Source organism: Chiloscyllium plagiosum, unplaced genomic scaffold (genome assembly GCF_037043375.1).
Source record: "Chiloscyllium plagiosum isolate Xiang-an unplaced genomic scaffold, Cpla_swu_hap1 HiC_scaffold_42, whole genome shotgun sequence".
In the NCBI taxonomy this organism is placed as follows: domain Eukaryota; kingdom Metazoa; phylum Chordata; class Chondrichthyes; order Orectolobiformes; family Hemiscylliidae; genus Chiloscyllium; species Chiloscyllium plagiosum.
In genome coordinates, this window is record NW_028270180.1 from 8,412,372 (window position 1) to 8,424,530 (window position 12,159).

The 12,159-nt window shown below is 42.7% G+C and overlaps 1 protein-coding gene across 4 annotated transcripts in view; it reads left to right on the forward strand.

Moving 5' to 3' along the window:
- ccdc33 (coiled-coil domain containing 33) overlaps positions 1-12,159 on the forward strand; it is a 275,655-nt gene that overhangs the window by 132,464 nt on the left and 131,032 nt on the right. For all 4 annotated transcript variants that reach the window (XM_087981982.1, XM_043680294.2, XM_087981983.1 and 1 more), the window contains 3 exons: positions 587-716; positions 4,951-5,084; positions 6,502-6,573. In XM_087981982.1, the coding sequence (XP_087838108.1) occupies positions 587-716; positions 4,951-5,084; positions 6,502-6,573 (336 nt within the window). The remainder of the gene's footprint in view (positions 1-586; positions 717-4,950; positions 5,085-6,501; positions 6,574-12,159) is intronic.

The following is a 12,159-nucleotide window of genomic DNA, read 5'->3' on the forward strand; positions in this document are numbered from 1 at the left end:
CTTATCCAGCCTCTCCTCGTAGTTAAAGTGCTTCATTCTGGCAGCATCCTGGTGAGTCTCCTCTACCCCCATTGCCAGTGCAATCACATCCTTTCTGTAGTGTGGTGGCCAGAAATGCACACAGTACTGCAGCTTTGTGGATGTTTTGTACAACAGCAGCATAACCTCCCTGCTCTGATAATCTATGTCACAACCGATATAGGCAAGTGCCTTCTTAACCATCCTGTTAACCTGCCCTGCCTCTTTCGGAGATCTGTGGACAAGTTACCCAAGATTCCTCTGTTCCTCTGAACACCTTCCTAACTTCCTGCTGTTTATTGAGTGCTCCCTTGTCTTGTTCTTCTTATTTACTCTTACTACGCTGATTGTGATGAATAATCATCACCAAGTCACTCCATCTGGTTATTTTCTTGCTGCCTGTGAGTGCTTACTGTGGTTGAAAGTGACTACATTTGGAAAACATTATTAATATGCTTGTGAAATGCTTCAGGACATCTTAAGGCTGTGAAAACTGCTATGTAAATCAAAGTCGTTTAGTTTCTTGTTATGATGATCAGTATGTCTTATTCTTTTGTGTTTTAAACAGGTATCTCCTGTGGGTATTCCACAGGAGCAGCCAGTCTGGGATTTTTCCTTCCTGTTCCAGGGCCGGGAATGTGCCACCATCTTCACCGCGGGATCTGCTCTCGTACTGGAGTACTACTCCATCACCACTGGTACGTTTGATAGGATTTTCCAGCATGATATGTGAGCAGTCTAGCTGTGTTTGTCCTGAGGTGGATTGGAACCTCAATGGTTCACATAGCATTCAGTGAACTTTGAACTTTGGCTTAGGTCCCTGGGGAAGTGCTGCTTCTGTTGTCTCATCTCTTTAGCATTTTGTTTTGTCATTGTAACAACTGGACCAGTAGAAAAGTCATGGTCCCAGTCCTTCACCGGCCTTTATGTCTGCCTTGGGAATAATGGGTCCCATTGGCCACCTAGTTAGAGACATCGTTGAGATATTGCGATCGATAACAGCACTGTGATGTCATGATCTGATGGCATGGTGATGTCACTGATCCAGTGATTCACATCACTGTGCTGCTGTGATGTCATCACTGGGACAGAGTGGGTTATTGTTTCGTGATGTCACAGGAACTGAGTAGAACTGTGCTGTGTAGATTGGTCTGTGGAAGTGGGGCATGGTAAAGGTAACAGAGGTGTCACAAATACCCACAATTCACTCTGCCCCATGTGATGTCACTGATGAGTTACATCACTGAGACATAAATGAATCATGATGTAGTAGTGACATCACCAGAACATGATGTCACTAAGGCGTTGTGTCACAATTATGTCACTGGGCAATTACATCACAATTGAACTGGTGTCACAATGACATTGCCATGATATCGTTGGGGTGTGTAATTGTGATGACATTATCAGAGCATTGCATCACAGTGAAAGAATGGAGTATGGGGGTAGGGATGATGTAATCAGAACATGATGTAACTGAACTTTGCTGTGGTGATGACATCATTGGAATGCGACATCACAATGACACAATCCCAAAGCACAATGTTGTGGTGATGTCACTAGCATGAGCTTAACATGTGTCAGACGGGGAAACGATTTTAAAAGTGTAGTCCATACTGCTTTCACATACCAGATGTGTGATTTTACCTAACCTGTTTATTTGAAAGAGCAAAATGTTTGTATTAAAATTGAACAAATCTGTACCTCTTGTCCCAAGGGCAGATCCTTGGGGCTAAGGATGTTGGGGAGACATATTTGGGAAGGCAACCATCCAGAACTGTATTCCCAATTCCTCAGAAATTAAACTTGCAGCAGGTTAACACAGTTTTCTCAGGTCACCACTTCCCTGGTTAAGGGAAGGTTAGGGAGAATCTGACTGGTCCTTGTGAGTCAGTCAGTTCCTAGAAGCTTTTAGACAGAAGCCATTAACCCAGAGACAGAACCATTTCTGTTCCCATAGGTAATGAATTTAAAATCACAGAGAGAGTGATCTTGTCTGTGTGTGCGTGTGAGAGAGAGAAAGAGAGACAGGAATTGTGGAGTGGGGGAGGGAGCCACCAGCAAATGACAGCTTGTTCACTTCATGAATGTACATGTGGAATTCAGCAGTTGGTTGATTTAATATAGAAGTGCATTTCCTGTTTACTGATGGTCTCACAGTAAGGCTGGACATGCTGGTTTCTACATTGAGTACTATTTTAAAGATGATGGGGTACAGTCAGTACATTTGAGGCTGTTAGCTGTACAGTAGGGTCCTCGAATGAGTGTCTTGTTCTGCAGCAGGTTGCAAAACTCAGTCTCTCCCTTAACAGAGCCCTGCGTGTGCGCGCACGTGTGTCTGTATGTGTGTGTGTGTGTGTGTGCACGCGTGCAGATTTGTTCTCAACACTGAGCTCCAAATGAGTGTGTAACTAGGGGTTTATTTGTGAAAGATACTTTCCTTAACCATTTATAAAAGCCTCAATGTCCAGCCCCCTTAATTGGATGCTACATTGGGATTTGACAGTTAGGCTGTTCAAAGGTGTTTGTGAAGTACTTTTTTGGAAAGGGTCACGGAAATTTGGGACATTTTTTGCTGAAAGGGTGCCATGAACATGGAGGAGTAAGGAGTGTGGTAAATCACACAGATCCTCAAGCTTGTTTCATCATTCAGTAAGATCATGGCTGATCTAATTGTGTAAATTCTTCCACCCTCTTCTATCAAGCAGAAAATACAAAAGCTTAAAGACACGTAACAACAGGTTCAAGATCAGCTTCTTCCCTGCTGTTATTAGACTTCTGAATGGACCTCTCAAATTTTAAATTTAATGTTGATCTCACTCTCTGTGCACCTTCTCTGCAGCTGTAACATTGTATTCCTCACTCTGTTCTAATACCCTAATGCACTTTATATGGCATGGTCTGCCTGTATTGTACGCGAAACAAAACTTTTCACTGTATCTAGGTACATGTGATAATAACTCAAATCAAATCAAAATTAAATTACCAATTCACCTTGTTTATCAAGAATTAATTCACTCTCCAGCTCTGCCTTATGTACATTCAAAGACTCTGCTTCCACTATGTTTTGAGAACAACCAGTCATATTGAACTGTGTCCAGTTCTGGTCACCTTGTTATAGGAAGGATATTATTAAGCTGGAAAGGTTCAGAAGAGACTTACCAGGATATTGCTGGGTATGGAAGGTTGGAACTACAAAGAAAGGCTGGATAGGCTGGGAGACTTTACATTGGAGGGTGGGAGGTTGAGAGGTGACCTTATAGAAACTTATAAAATCATGAAGGGTATAGATAGGGTTAGTGGCAGGTACCTTTTTCCAAGATGGGGGATTTCAAGACTAGAGGGCCCATTTTTAAGGTGAGAGCAGAGAGATTTAAAAAAAAAACATGAGAGGGAAATTTTTTACATAGAGTGATTCATGTGTGGAATGTTCTGAAGAATTGATGGATGCTGTCATGATCACACCACTTAAAAACATTTGGATAAGTCCATCAATAGAAAGGTTTGGAGAGATATGAGCCAGGAGAGGGCAGGTGGGGGTAGTTTAGTTTGGGACTATGTTCAGCTTGGACTGGTTGGACCAAAGGGTCTGTTTCTGTGCTGTATGACTCTATGACTGTGATTCTATGTTTCACTTCATTGAATGATTTGACTTCCCAAGTTGGACAGCTATTGCGGATTTCAGTTTCAAGCAGTGATTTATTTTGTGTTAGACTGAATTTTAAGATTTTTGTCCTGCAGCTTGACATTGATAGAAACCTTTTTTTCCACCTTTTGAGAAAGAGAGTTCCAAAGAATCATGACCCTCTAAGAGAAAAATATTACCTAATTATTGTCTGAAATGGGCGTCCCCTTATAAACAGTAGCCTCTAGTTCTACATTTTCCCATCTTCCACAAAAGAATTGCAGTCCATCGGTGGTGGAGATAGAATTGTCAATTGAAAATGTTAGCATGAATTTCAATCAACAAATGGTAAAGTATTTTCTTTTACACTGTTTTGGAATGAGAGCATTGCTGAGAGGGCAGCTTTTGTTCAAAGTTCCCTTGAGAGCAGTTATTGGTCAATCTGTGTCAAGGATATGGTGCTAGCAAAGCACAGCAGGTCAGGCAGCATCCGAGGAGCAGGAGAATCAACTTTCTGGGCAGAAGCCCTTTCCTGCTCCTTGGATACTGCCTGACCTGCTGTGCTTTTCCAGCACCACACTCTCAACTCTGATCTCCAGCATGTGCAGGCCTCATTTTTTCTAACTGGTCAATCTGTGTCTGGATTCATATATAGGCCACATGAGATAAAGACAGCAGATTTCCTTCTCCAAAGGGCATGAGTGAACCAGATGTATTTTTAACAACCGTCAACAATAGTTTCAGGTCACTATTACTCATGCTAGCTTTCAATTCACATCTTAATTGAGCTTAAAATTAAACTCGGAGAAAGGGAGGACCACAGATGCTGGAAATCAGAGTCAAAATGTGCGGTGCTGGAAAAGCACAGCCAGTCAGGCAGCATCCAAGGAGCAGGAGAGTTGACATTTTGTGCATAAGCTCTTCATCAGGAACATTCCTAATGAAGAGCTTATGCTCAAAACATTGGCTCTCCTGCTCCCCGCATGTTGCCTGACCGGCTGTGCTTTTCCAGCACCGCACATTTTGACTTTAAAATTAAACCAGTTGCCGTGGCGGGATTTGAACCCAGAGCATCAGGCTGGGTTTCTGGATTGCTAGTCCAGTGACTTTACTGCTCTGTCACCTTCTCCCTGTATCAGATGGCTCAGGGTCAGAGATTACCTGATGATGCTCCTATGGAGGGCATTAAAGTTGCTCTAGTAATGTGAGTTGTTGAAAGGCCTGCCCTTGTTGCTATGATGATGATCTTCATGCTGTGACCCACTGGAGTGTGACTAACAGGTTTCATTGCATGCTCTCTCTGGCAGTGATGAACACGGTCAGCTGGTATGTCCGCAGCCCACTCGGCTTCTCGGTGGTGCCCCTGGACCAGGGTGCCTACCGCACACTGATGTCGGAAAGTGGAGGCCGTGGATTGCGGGTAGATGGCTTACCTGTGCAGGTGAGTATTATTCTGCTTGGGATTGTAATCAGAAATAAGCCCCAAATCACACTGGTATGATAAAGGAAGACAAGAAGAGTATCTATTGACCCTGTCTCATCCAGGGGGGTCCCTACCCAGAAGGAGCCGAGTGAGGGAAGGAGATGTGTTGACTTCCATGGACAAATAGTTCAGCTTCACAATTACTGCATAATAATCACCACATTTAACAGAAATTCCTTCATCAGCTTGATTATAATATTCAAAAGAACTAGAAGCAGGAGTAGGCAACTTGGCCCCTTGAGCTTACTCTCCCATTTAGTATGATCATGGCTGATCTCATCTTAGCCTCAATTCTACTTTGCTGCTTGTTCTCCATTACTACTTAACCCATTACTACTTAAAAGTCTGACTATCTCCTCCTTAAATTTAATTCATGTTCCAATACTCACTGCACTCTGGGGTAAGGCATATCACCCTTTGAAAGATGTAATTTCCCCATATTTCTGTTTAAAATCTGCTACCCCTTATCCTAAAATTTTGTCTTCTCATTCTAGATTGGCCCACAGCAGAAAACATCCGTTCAATGTCTACTTTGTATGTATATGTCTGTTGCATTTAGGAATGGAAATGTTCTTACTGTCCCCATCAGGAGTCTTCTGCAATCAGAATAGGGGGCTTAGTTATGGAGAATGTAAATTAAACCTCGGGATAATGATAAGGTAGGGTGTATATTGACCCCGTCTCATCCCAGGGGCCCCTACCCAGAAGGAGCCAAGTGAGGGAAGGAACTGTGTTGGCTTCCATGGTCGAATAGGTGACCCGTTCTGAGCTCCACAGTTACTACACAATAGACACATTTAAAAGAAAAGAAAGAAAATAAAGACATTGGGGAAAATTAAATAAAAACAATTAAACCTAGATCAAAATATTGTGATCCCTGCAAACCCCACTCCTATGAGCAGGGCTATCTATTAAATCTTTGGCTTATGGATTTGCCCTCTAATCATCAATGCTGCTTTTTTCTTTAAGCCTTCCTGGGATGTAGGTATCACAGGCAAGGGTAGTATTTGCTATCCATTCTAATACCCCTGAACTGATTGGCTGGTAATAACCATTTCAGAGGGCAGTTAATTATCAGTCACATTGCTGTGGGTCTGGAGTCACATGTAGGCCAGACCAGGTAAGGATGGCAGATTTCCTTCCCTAAGGAACATTAGTGAACCAGAGGGAGTTTTACGACAGTTAATGGTAGTTTAATGATCACCATCACTGAGACTAATGTTCAGTTCCAGAGTTATTGTCTGACCCAGTATTAAACAGTTCTTTTATAAGAGAATTATTCAAACAACATACCTGTTCCTTTTACTGAGACTTATTCATTTCTTAACAGTAGCAAGTAATGAAAAGTCTCATTGTTTATTTTATGTCTCCGCAGGGCAACAACTTGAGAACAATAACCAACACCACTCCCACTGTTGGTCTCATTCTCCGTCTCATTGCCTCTGAGGTAATATTGATTGAAAACAGTTTTGTCTGTGTTAATGTACAGTTACATTTGGCTGCACCCAGATATTAATTATTCCACTATTTGTGGCTGTGCCTTCAGCTTCTTGGTCCTAACTTTAGAAACTCCTTCCCCAAACTTCTCCAGTTTTCCTTCCTCATTTGAATGTAGTCCTCCAAACCTGTCCCTTTTATGACGCATTTGTCTCATAATGGTTTTCAAGGTCAAAATGCAAGTTGTTGTTGAAAGCTTATCCGAATGTCTATTAATTTCTTGTTCCTTCTTTCCCATAGTTGAGTTCTTCATCTCGTTTTGGCTTTCCTTCCTTCTAAAGATTTCAGGCATTAACTTCCTGACTTCAGCTCACTGATGTCTGTTTGGATGTCTTGAACCTTGGTTCTATGACGGCCATTAAACCATCATCAATTCCAATAATTAATCATTTTAAAGCAGAATGTTTAGGTGTATGACATTCCCTGTGTGAAGTAAAGCAAAAACAATGCCTTTGATTAGAACATAATTCCTAATTAGTTTTTGCTGAAAAGAGAGACGTAGAGTCACAAAGATCTACAGCACGGAAGCAGACCCTTTGGTTCAGCTCATCCATGCTGACCAGATATCCTAAATTAATCCAGTCCCATTTGCCAGCACTTGGCCCATATCCCTCTAAACCCATCCTATTCATTTACCTATCCAGATGCCTTTTAAATGCTGCAATTGTACCAGCCTCCACCACTTCTTCTGGCAGCTTGTTTCATACATGCACCACCTCCTGCGTGAACAAGTCCCTTAGGTTCCTTTTAAATCTTTCCCCTCTCACCTTAAACCAATGACCTCTAGTTTTGGATTCCCCTACCCTTGTCTATTCACCCTGTCCATGCCCCTTATAGAGTCATAGAGATATACAGTATGGAACAGACCCTGTCCACGCCGACCAGATATCCCAACCCAATCTAGTCCCACCTGCCAGTATCCGGTCCATATCCCTCCAAACCCTTCCTATTCATATACCCATCCAAATGCCTCTTAAATGTTGCAATTGTACCAGCCTCCACCACTTCCTCTGGCAGCTCATTCCATACATGTACCACCCTCTGCATGAAAAGGTTGCCCCTTAGGTCTCTTTTATATCTTTCCCCTCTCACCCTAAACCTATGCCCTCTAGTTCTAGACTCCCTGATCCCAGGGAAAAGACTTTGTCTATTTATCCTATCCATGCCACTCATAATTTTATAAGCCTCCATTAGGTTACCCCTCAGCCTCCAACACTCCAGGGAAAATAGCCCCAGCCTATTCACCCCCTCCCTATAGCTCAAACCCTCCAACTCTGGCAGCATCCTTATAAATCTTTTTTGAACCCTTTCAAGTTTCACAACACTCATCAGGACAAATGCAAGAATGCAAAATTTCAAATAATCACAACAATTTGTACCACAGGAGATAAGAGTGCTGATTGGTTGGAAAGTAATTTGACTGAGTCATTGTCATAGAAGAAAGCAACAGTGAACTTTAAGCTCCCCATGTTCCTAGGATTTCAGAAAAACAATCAAGGCTTTAACCTATTCCATTTGTTTGCAGAGATCAAGTCCTTCTAAATGACTGTATGTCACTTGAAGAAAGAGCACATTACAAACTTAACTGATTATCTAAAAATAGTTGGCAGTGTATCTATTGGTGCACTTGGGATTGTTCAGCATCATTCTCTTCTGTAGTGAATTGTAACAATCCTTTGAAATTTAGTGTTTGTCCTGGTAAGTGCAGGATAAAAGGCATGAAAAGCATAATTGGCAGCACATCTCTGCTTTCAGCTATGTTTAAGTTCTGTATGATCAAGTGCTTGTTACTATTTAATTCCTAATCATGCAAATAGAAAAATAATCTCTCCATCGAGAGGGACACAAACCACTACTTCTGTGATTCTTGCAAATAGCCCTGACAGTATAACTTGCATTTGATATAGATAGCAGGAACCAGCCTCAGACTGGCCCAGAACAGAGTGGGCACAGTGGCCGGTGGTTGTGGAATGAAGATGGCTACTGGTTGGGAACCAGTGGAGCTCAATGAGACCACACGGGAGTCCTTATAGAAAGACTGTAATGTCTAACATTTTAGCTTTATTTCTTATTATCCTAACCTATACTGTGTCTGTAATGCAGTGTGACTTTGTTTTCTTTATTTTCTTTATTTTATGTACCTAAGATTTGTACCTGGGTACTTTGTACCAAACGTGATGCCATGTGTTGGTGACATTGTATGCTGTTCCCTGTACTCTTGTTCTTTTGTGACTTGAGTACATGTGACAATAAACCTCATTCTAATTCAGCGCCGCAGGTTCTTTTCTCTCCCTGTGAACTGGGAGGATAGACAGACTTACTGTCTCATCCATAAAATTGGGTACTTCTGGCTGTGCAGCACTCAATGCTGGCGTTGGTCATTAACTACCACCTTCAAAAATCCCAATGAGGAAGAAAATCACAAAGGTACACAAAGGCAGAATATAAAAACACAGCAGCTTCATTTGATGTTGTGTGTGTGTGTGTGTGTCTTGGAGTCTCACTTTGCAATGAACAAAAATGAATACTTTGTCCAGGGTCTATAATGCTATAAAATGATTTGCTGTCCTTTTGATAGTCCCAAGGCTAGTGGCACAATAAACAATATTGGGATAACTATATCAGAGGAACTGACAATGGGCAATAAAAGCATATTTCTCAAACACTTGTGGTACAGAATAATCACTCCCCTGTGATGTGCTATATCTAGACATTCAGTAATAACAGAAGAGTGCTTGTCAGAACTTGCAATCCAGCACTATAGAAATAGCTGAAGATAATTAATCATTGTAGAGTAAAATTTCTGGTGCGTGACATTCTCTGCATGAAATAAACCAAACAATATCCTTCAATTGGAATATAATTCTGAAATATTTGTTGCTGAATAGAGATACATGTTACCCATATGTACCCATATATCAGGACAAATGCAAGAATGCCAAATTTCAAATGATCACAACAGTGTTCCACAGAGAAAAGACAGCTGTTTGGCTGGCAAGTGGATCGACCAAGTCATTGCAATGGGAAAAAAAAAAGTGACAGTTAAATGTAGGTTTTGCAAGTTCCCAGGAATTCATTAATAAAAGAGTCAAGACTTTAATGCATTCATAGAGTCAGACCCTTCATCCCAACTTATCCATGCCAAGTTTCCCAAACTAATCTCACCCTATTTGCCTGCATTGGCCCATATCCCTCTAACCATCTGCTATTCATGTACCTGTCCAAATGTCTTTTAAATATTGTAACTGTACCTGCATCTACTATTTCCTCTGACAGCTCATTCCACATATGAACCACCCTCTGTGTGAAAAACAATTGTCCCTCAGGTCCCTTTAAATCTTTCTCCTCTCAGCTTAAAATGATGCCCATTAGTTTTGAACTCCCCCACACTGGGGAAAAGACCTTGGTACCCACCTTACCTATGCCCCTCATGATTTTATAAACCTCTATAAGGTCACCCCTCAACTTCCTACTCCAGGGAAAAACATCCCGGACTTTCCAGTCTCTTCCTATAGCTCAAACCCTCCAATCCCAGTAAAATCCTTTCTGCAGCCTCTCCAATTTAACAATATCCTTCCTTAATAAGGGCAGGCATGATACGATATAAGATATCTTCAGTAGGAAAGAAAGATGTGCATTTGTATAGCGCCTTTTGCAACTGCAAGACATCCCAAAGCTCTGTTCCTTTCTGACAGATTGTCTCTGTTGTAACGGCAGAAACACAGTGATTAGTTTATGCACAGCAAGTCCCTCCCACAGCAACGTGATAATGACCAGGCTGCCTTCATATAGCAGCACTTCATAAAGTTTTTCCCACAGTGACCCCATTCCAGGCTCGAAGACTGTTGAGACCCTGCAGTGAGAACACTGAGAGCAGTTTGTGGGGTATGGGGTACTGGATGGGAAATGTAATGGAAGAATTTTGATAGCAAGCTGCAGGGGAAGAGTAGACCTGAGAAGATGGGGATGGGAGGAGGGTCCCTGGGGAAGGGAGAGAAGGGGGAGGTTTTTGAGGAGTAGGGGAGGGAAGGGTTGCAGGAGTGTTGGGGGGAAGGTCAGAGAAGAGGGTTGATGGAAGGTTGGAGGGGAGGGTGCGGAGGAGGGGAGAGATGGGGCTGGGGGGGTTGGAGGGGGGAGTTGGGGCAGGGTTGAGGGAAGGTTGGGGAGGATTGGAAGAGAGGGGAGGGTTGGGGGGTTGAGATAGGTTGGGGAGGATTGGAGGGGAGGGGAGGGTTGAGCGGAGGGTTGAGGGAAGGTTGGAGGAGGATTGGAGGGGAGGGTTGGGGAGGGCTCAGGGAAAGTTGGGGGAGGATTGAAGGGAGTGTTGGAGGGGTGGGTTGCGGGGAAGGGGAGAGTTGGGGGCAGAGTTGGGGGGAGGTTGGGGAGGGTTGGAGTGGAGAGGAGGGTTGAAGGAAGGTTGGGGAGGTTTGGAAGGGAGCGGTGGGGGAGGAATTGGGGGCTGTGTGAGCTCTGCACCAGCTGTTGTTGCCAAGGAGATGATGACTCCCAAATCTCAGCTTGCAACCGCAGTGGGGATCCTGCCCCCTTTGGGATGCACTGACGTCTAGTCTCTGATTCTGCATCTTATAGTTCCCCCTCTTTGCATGATACTGTCATTGGTGCCTGGACTTTCATTTACCTTGCATTAAACTCTCATAATTTCTTTTGGGTCCCTCCTCTCTTTTAAAATGCTCCATAAAACCTACCCCTTAAACCAAACCTTTGATCATCTATCCAAATATCTTGTATATTGTGGTGTCAAATTTTTATCGTTTTAATAGTTTTGTTATTAATTGGATTGAGGCAATTTGCTGCATTAATGGCACTATAGAAATGCATATTGTTGTTTAAGAATGTTGATGAGGAGATGAATAATGGCAAAGATAGCATGCGATCATTAACATGCACATGAAAAGGCAGATTGACTCTTAAATGAACCCTTCATTTGAAAAGCAGTATATCTGAAAACATTGGATTGCACTGAACTGGGAACATTGGCCAAGGGTTTTGTGCTTGAGTGGGGCCTGAACCCTCACCCTTCGGAGATCCCCTTGGAGATCAGAGCCTAGATCATTGAGTCATTCAAATTCAACTCAGTTAATAGGCAAGAGAGGAAACGTCAGGTGAGCTGATGCCAAACTTGTGCTTCCCAAAATGTGAATCTGCTTCGTTATCTGCATTTCCTTTTCATTTCCACCTTTTATTTTGAAGTTATTTTCTATTTTCCCCTCCGTGCAGTGTTTTTCAACCAAAGTGTCTGGTCCTGTGTGTTCCTCCCCCCCCCTCTGGTTGCTGTTTAATGAGCTGATTGGAGTGAGTTCTGATTATTAAACTTTCTCCTCCTTTTTGTTCAGCCTCCAGCTGGAGCACAGAATGGAGAACGATCGCAGTTTGTAATTTTCAGAATCACCTTCCGATCTTTTGACAGCACCTTCCAAACTTTTGGAGTACAAGTTTTCAGAACACGGCTCCTTTGTCAGGTAGGTGATGGGGTAGGATCATAGGGCACAGAATTTATAGTAAAAGATCAAAGTGT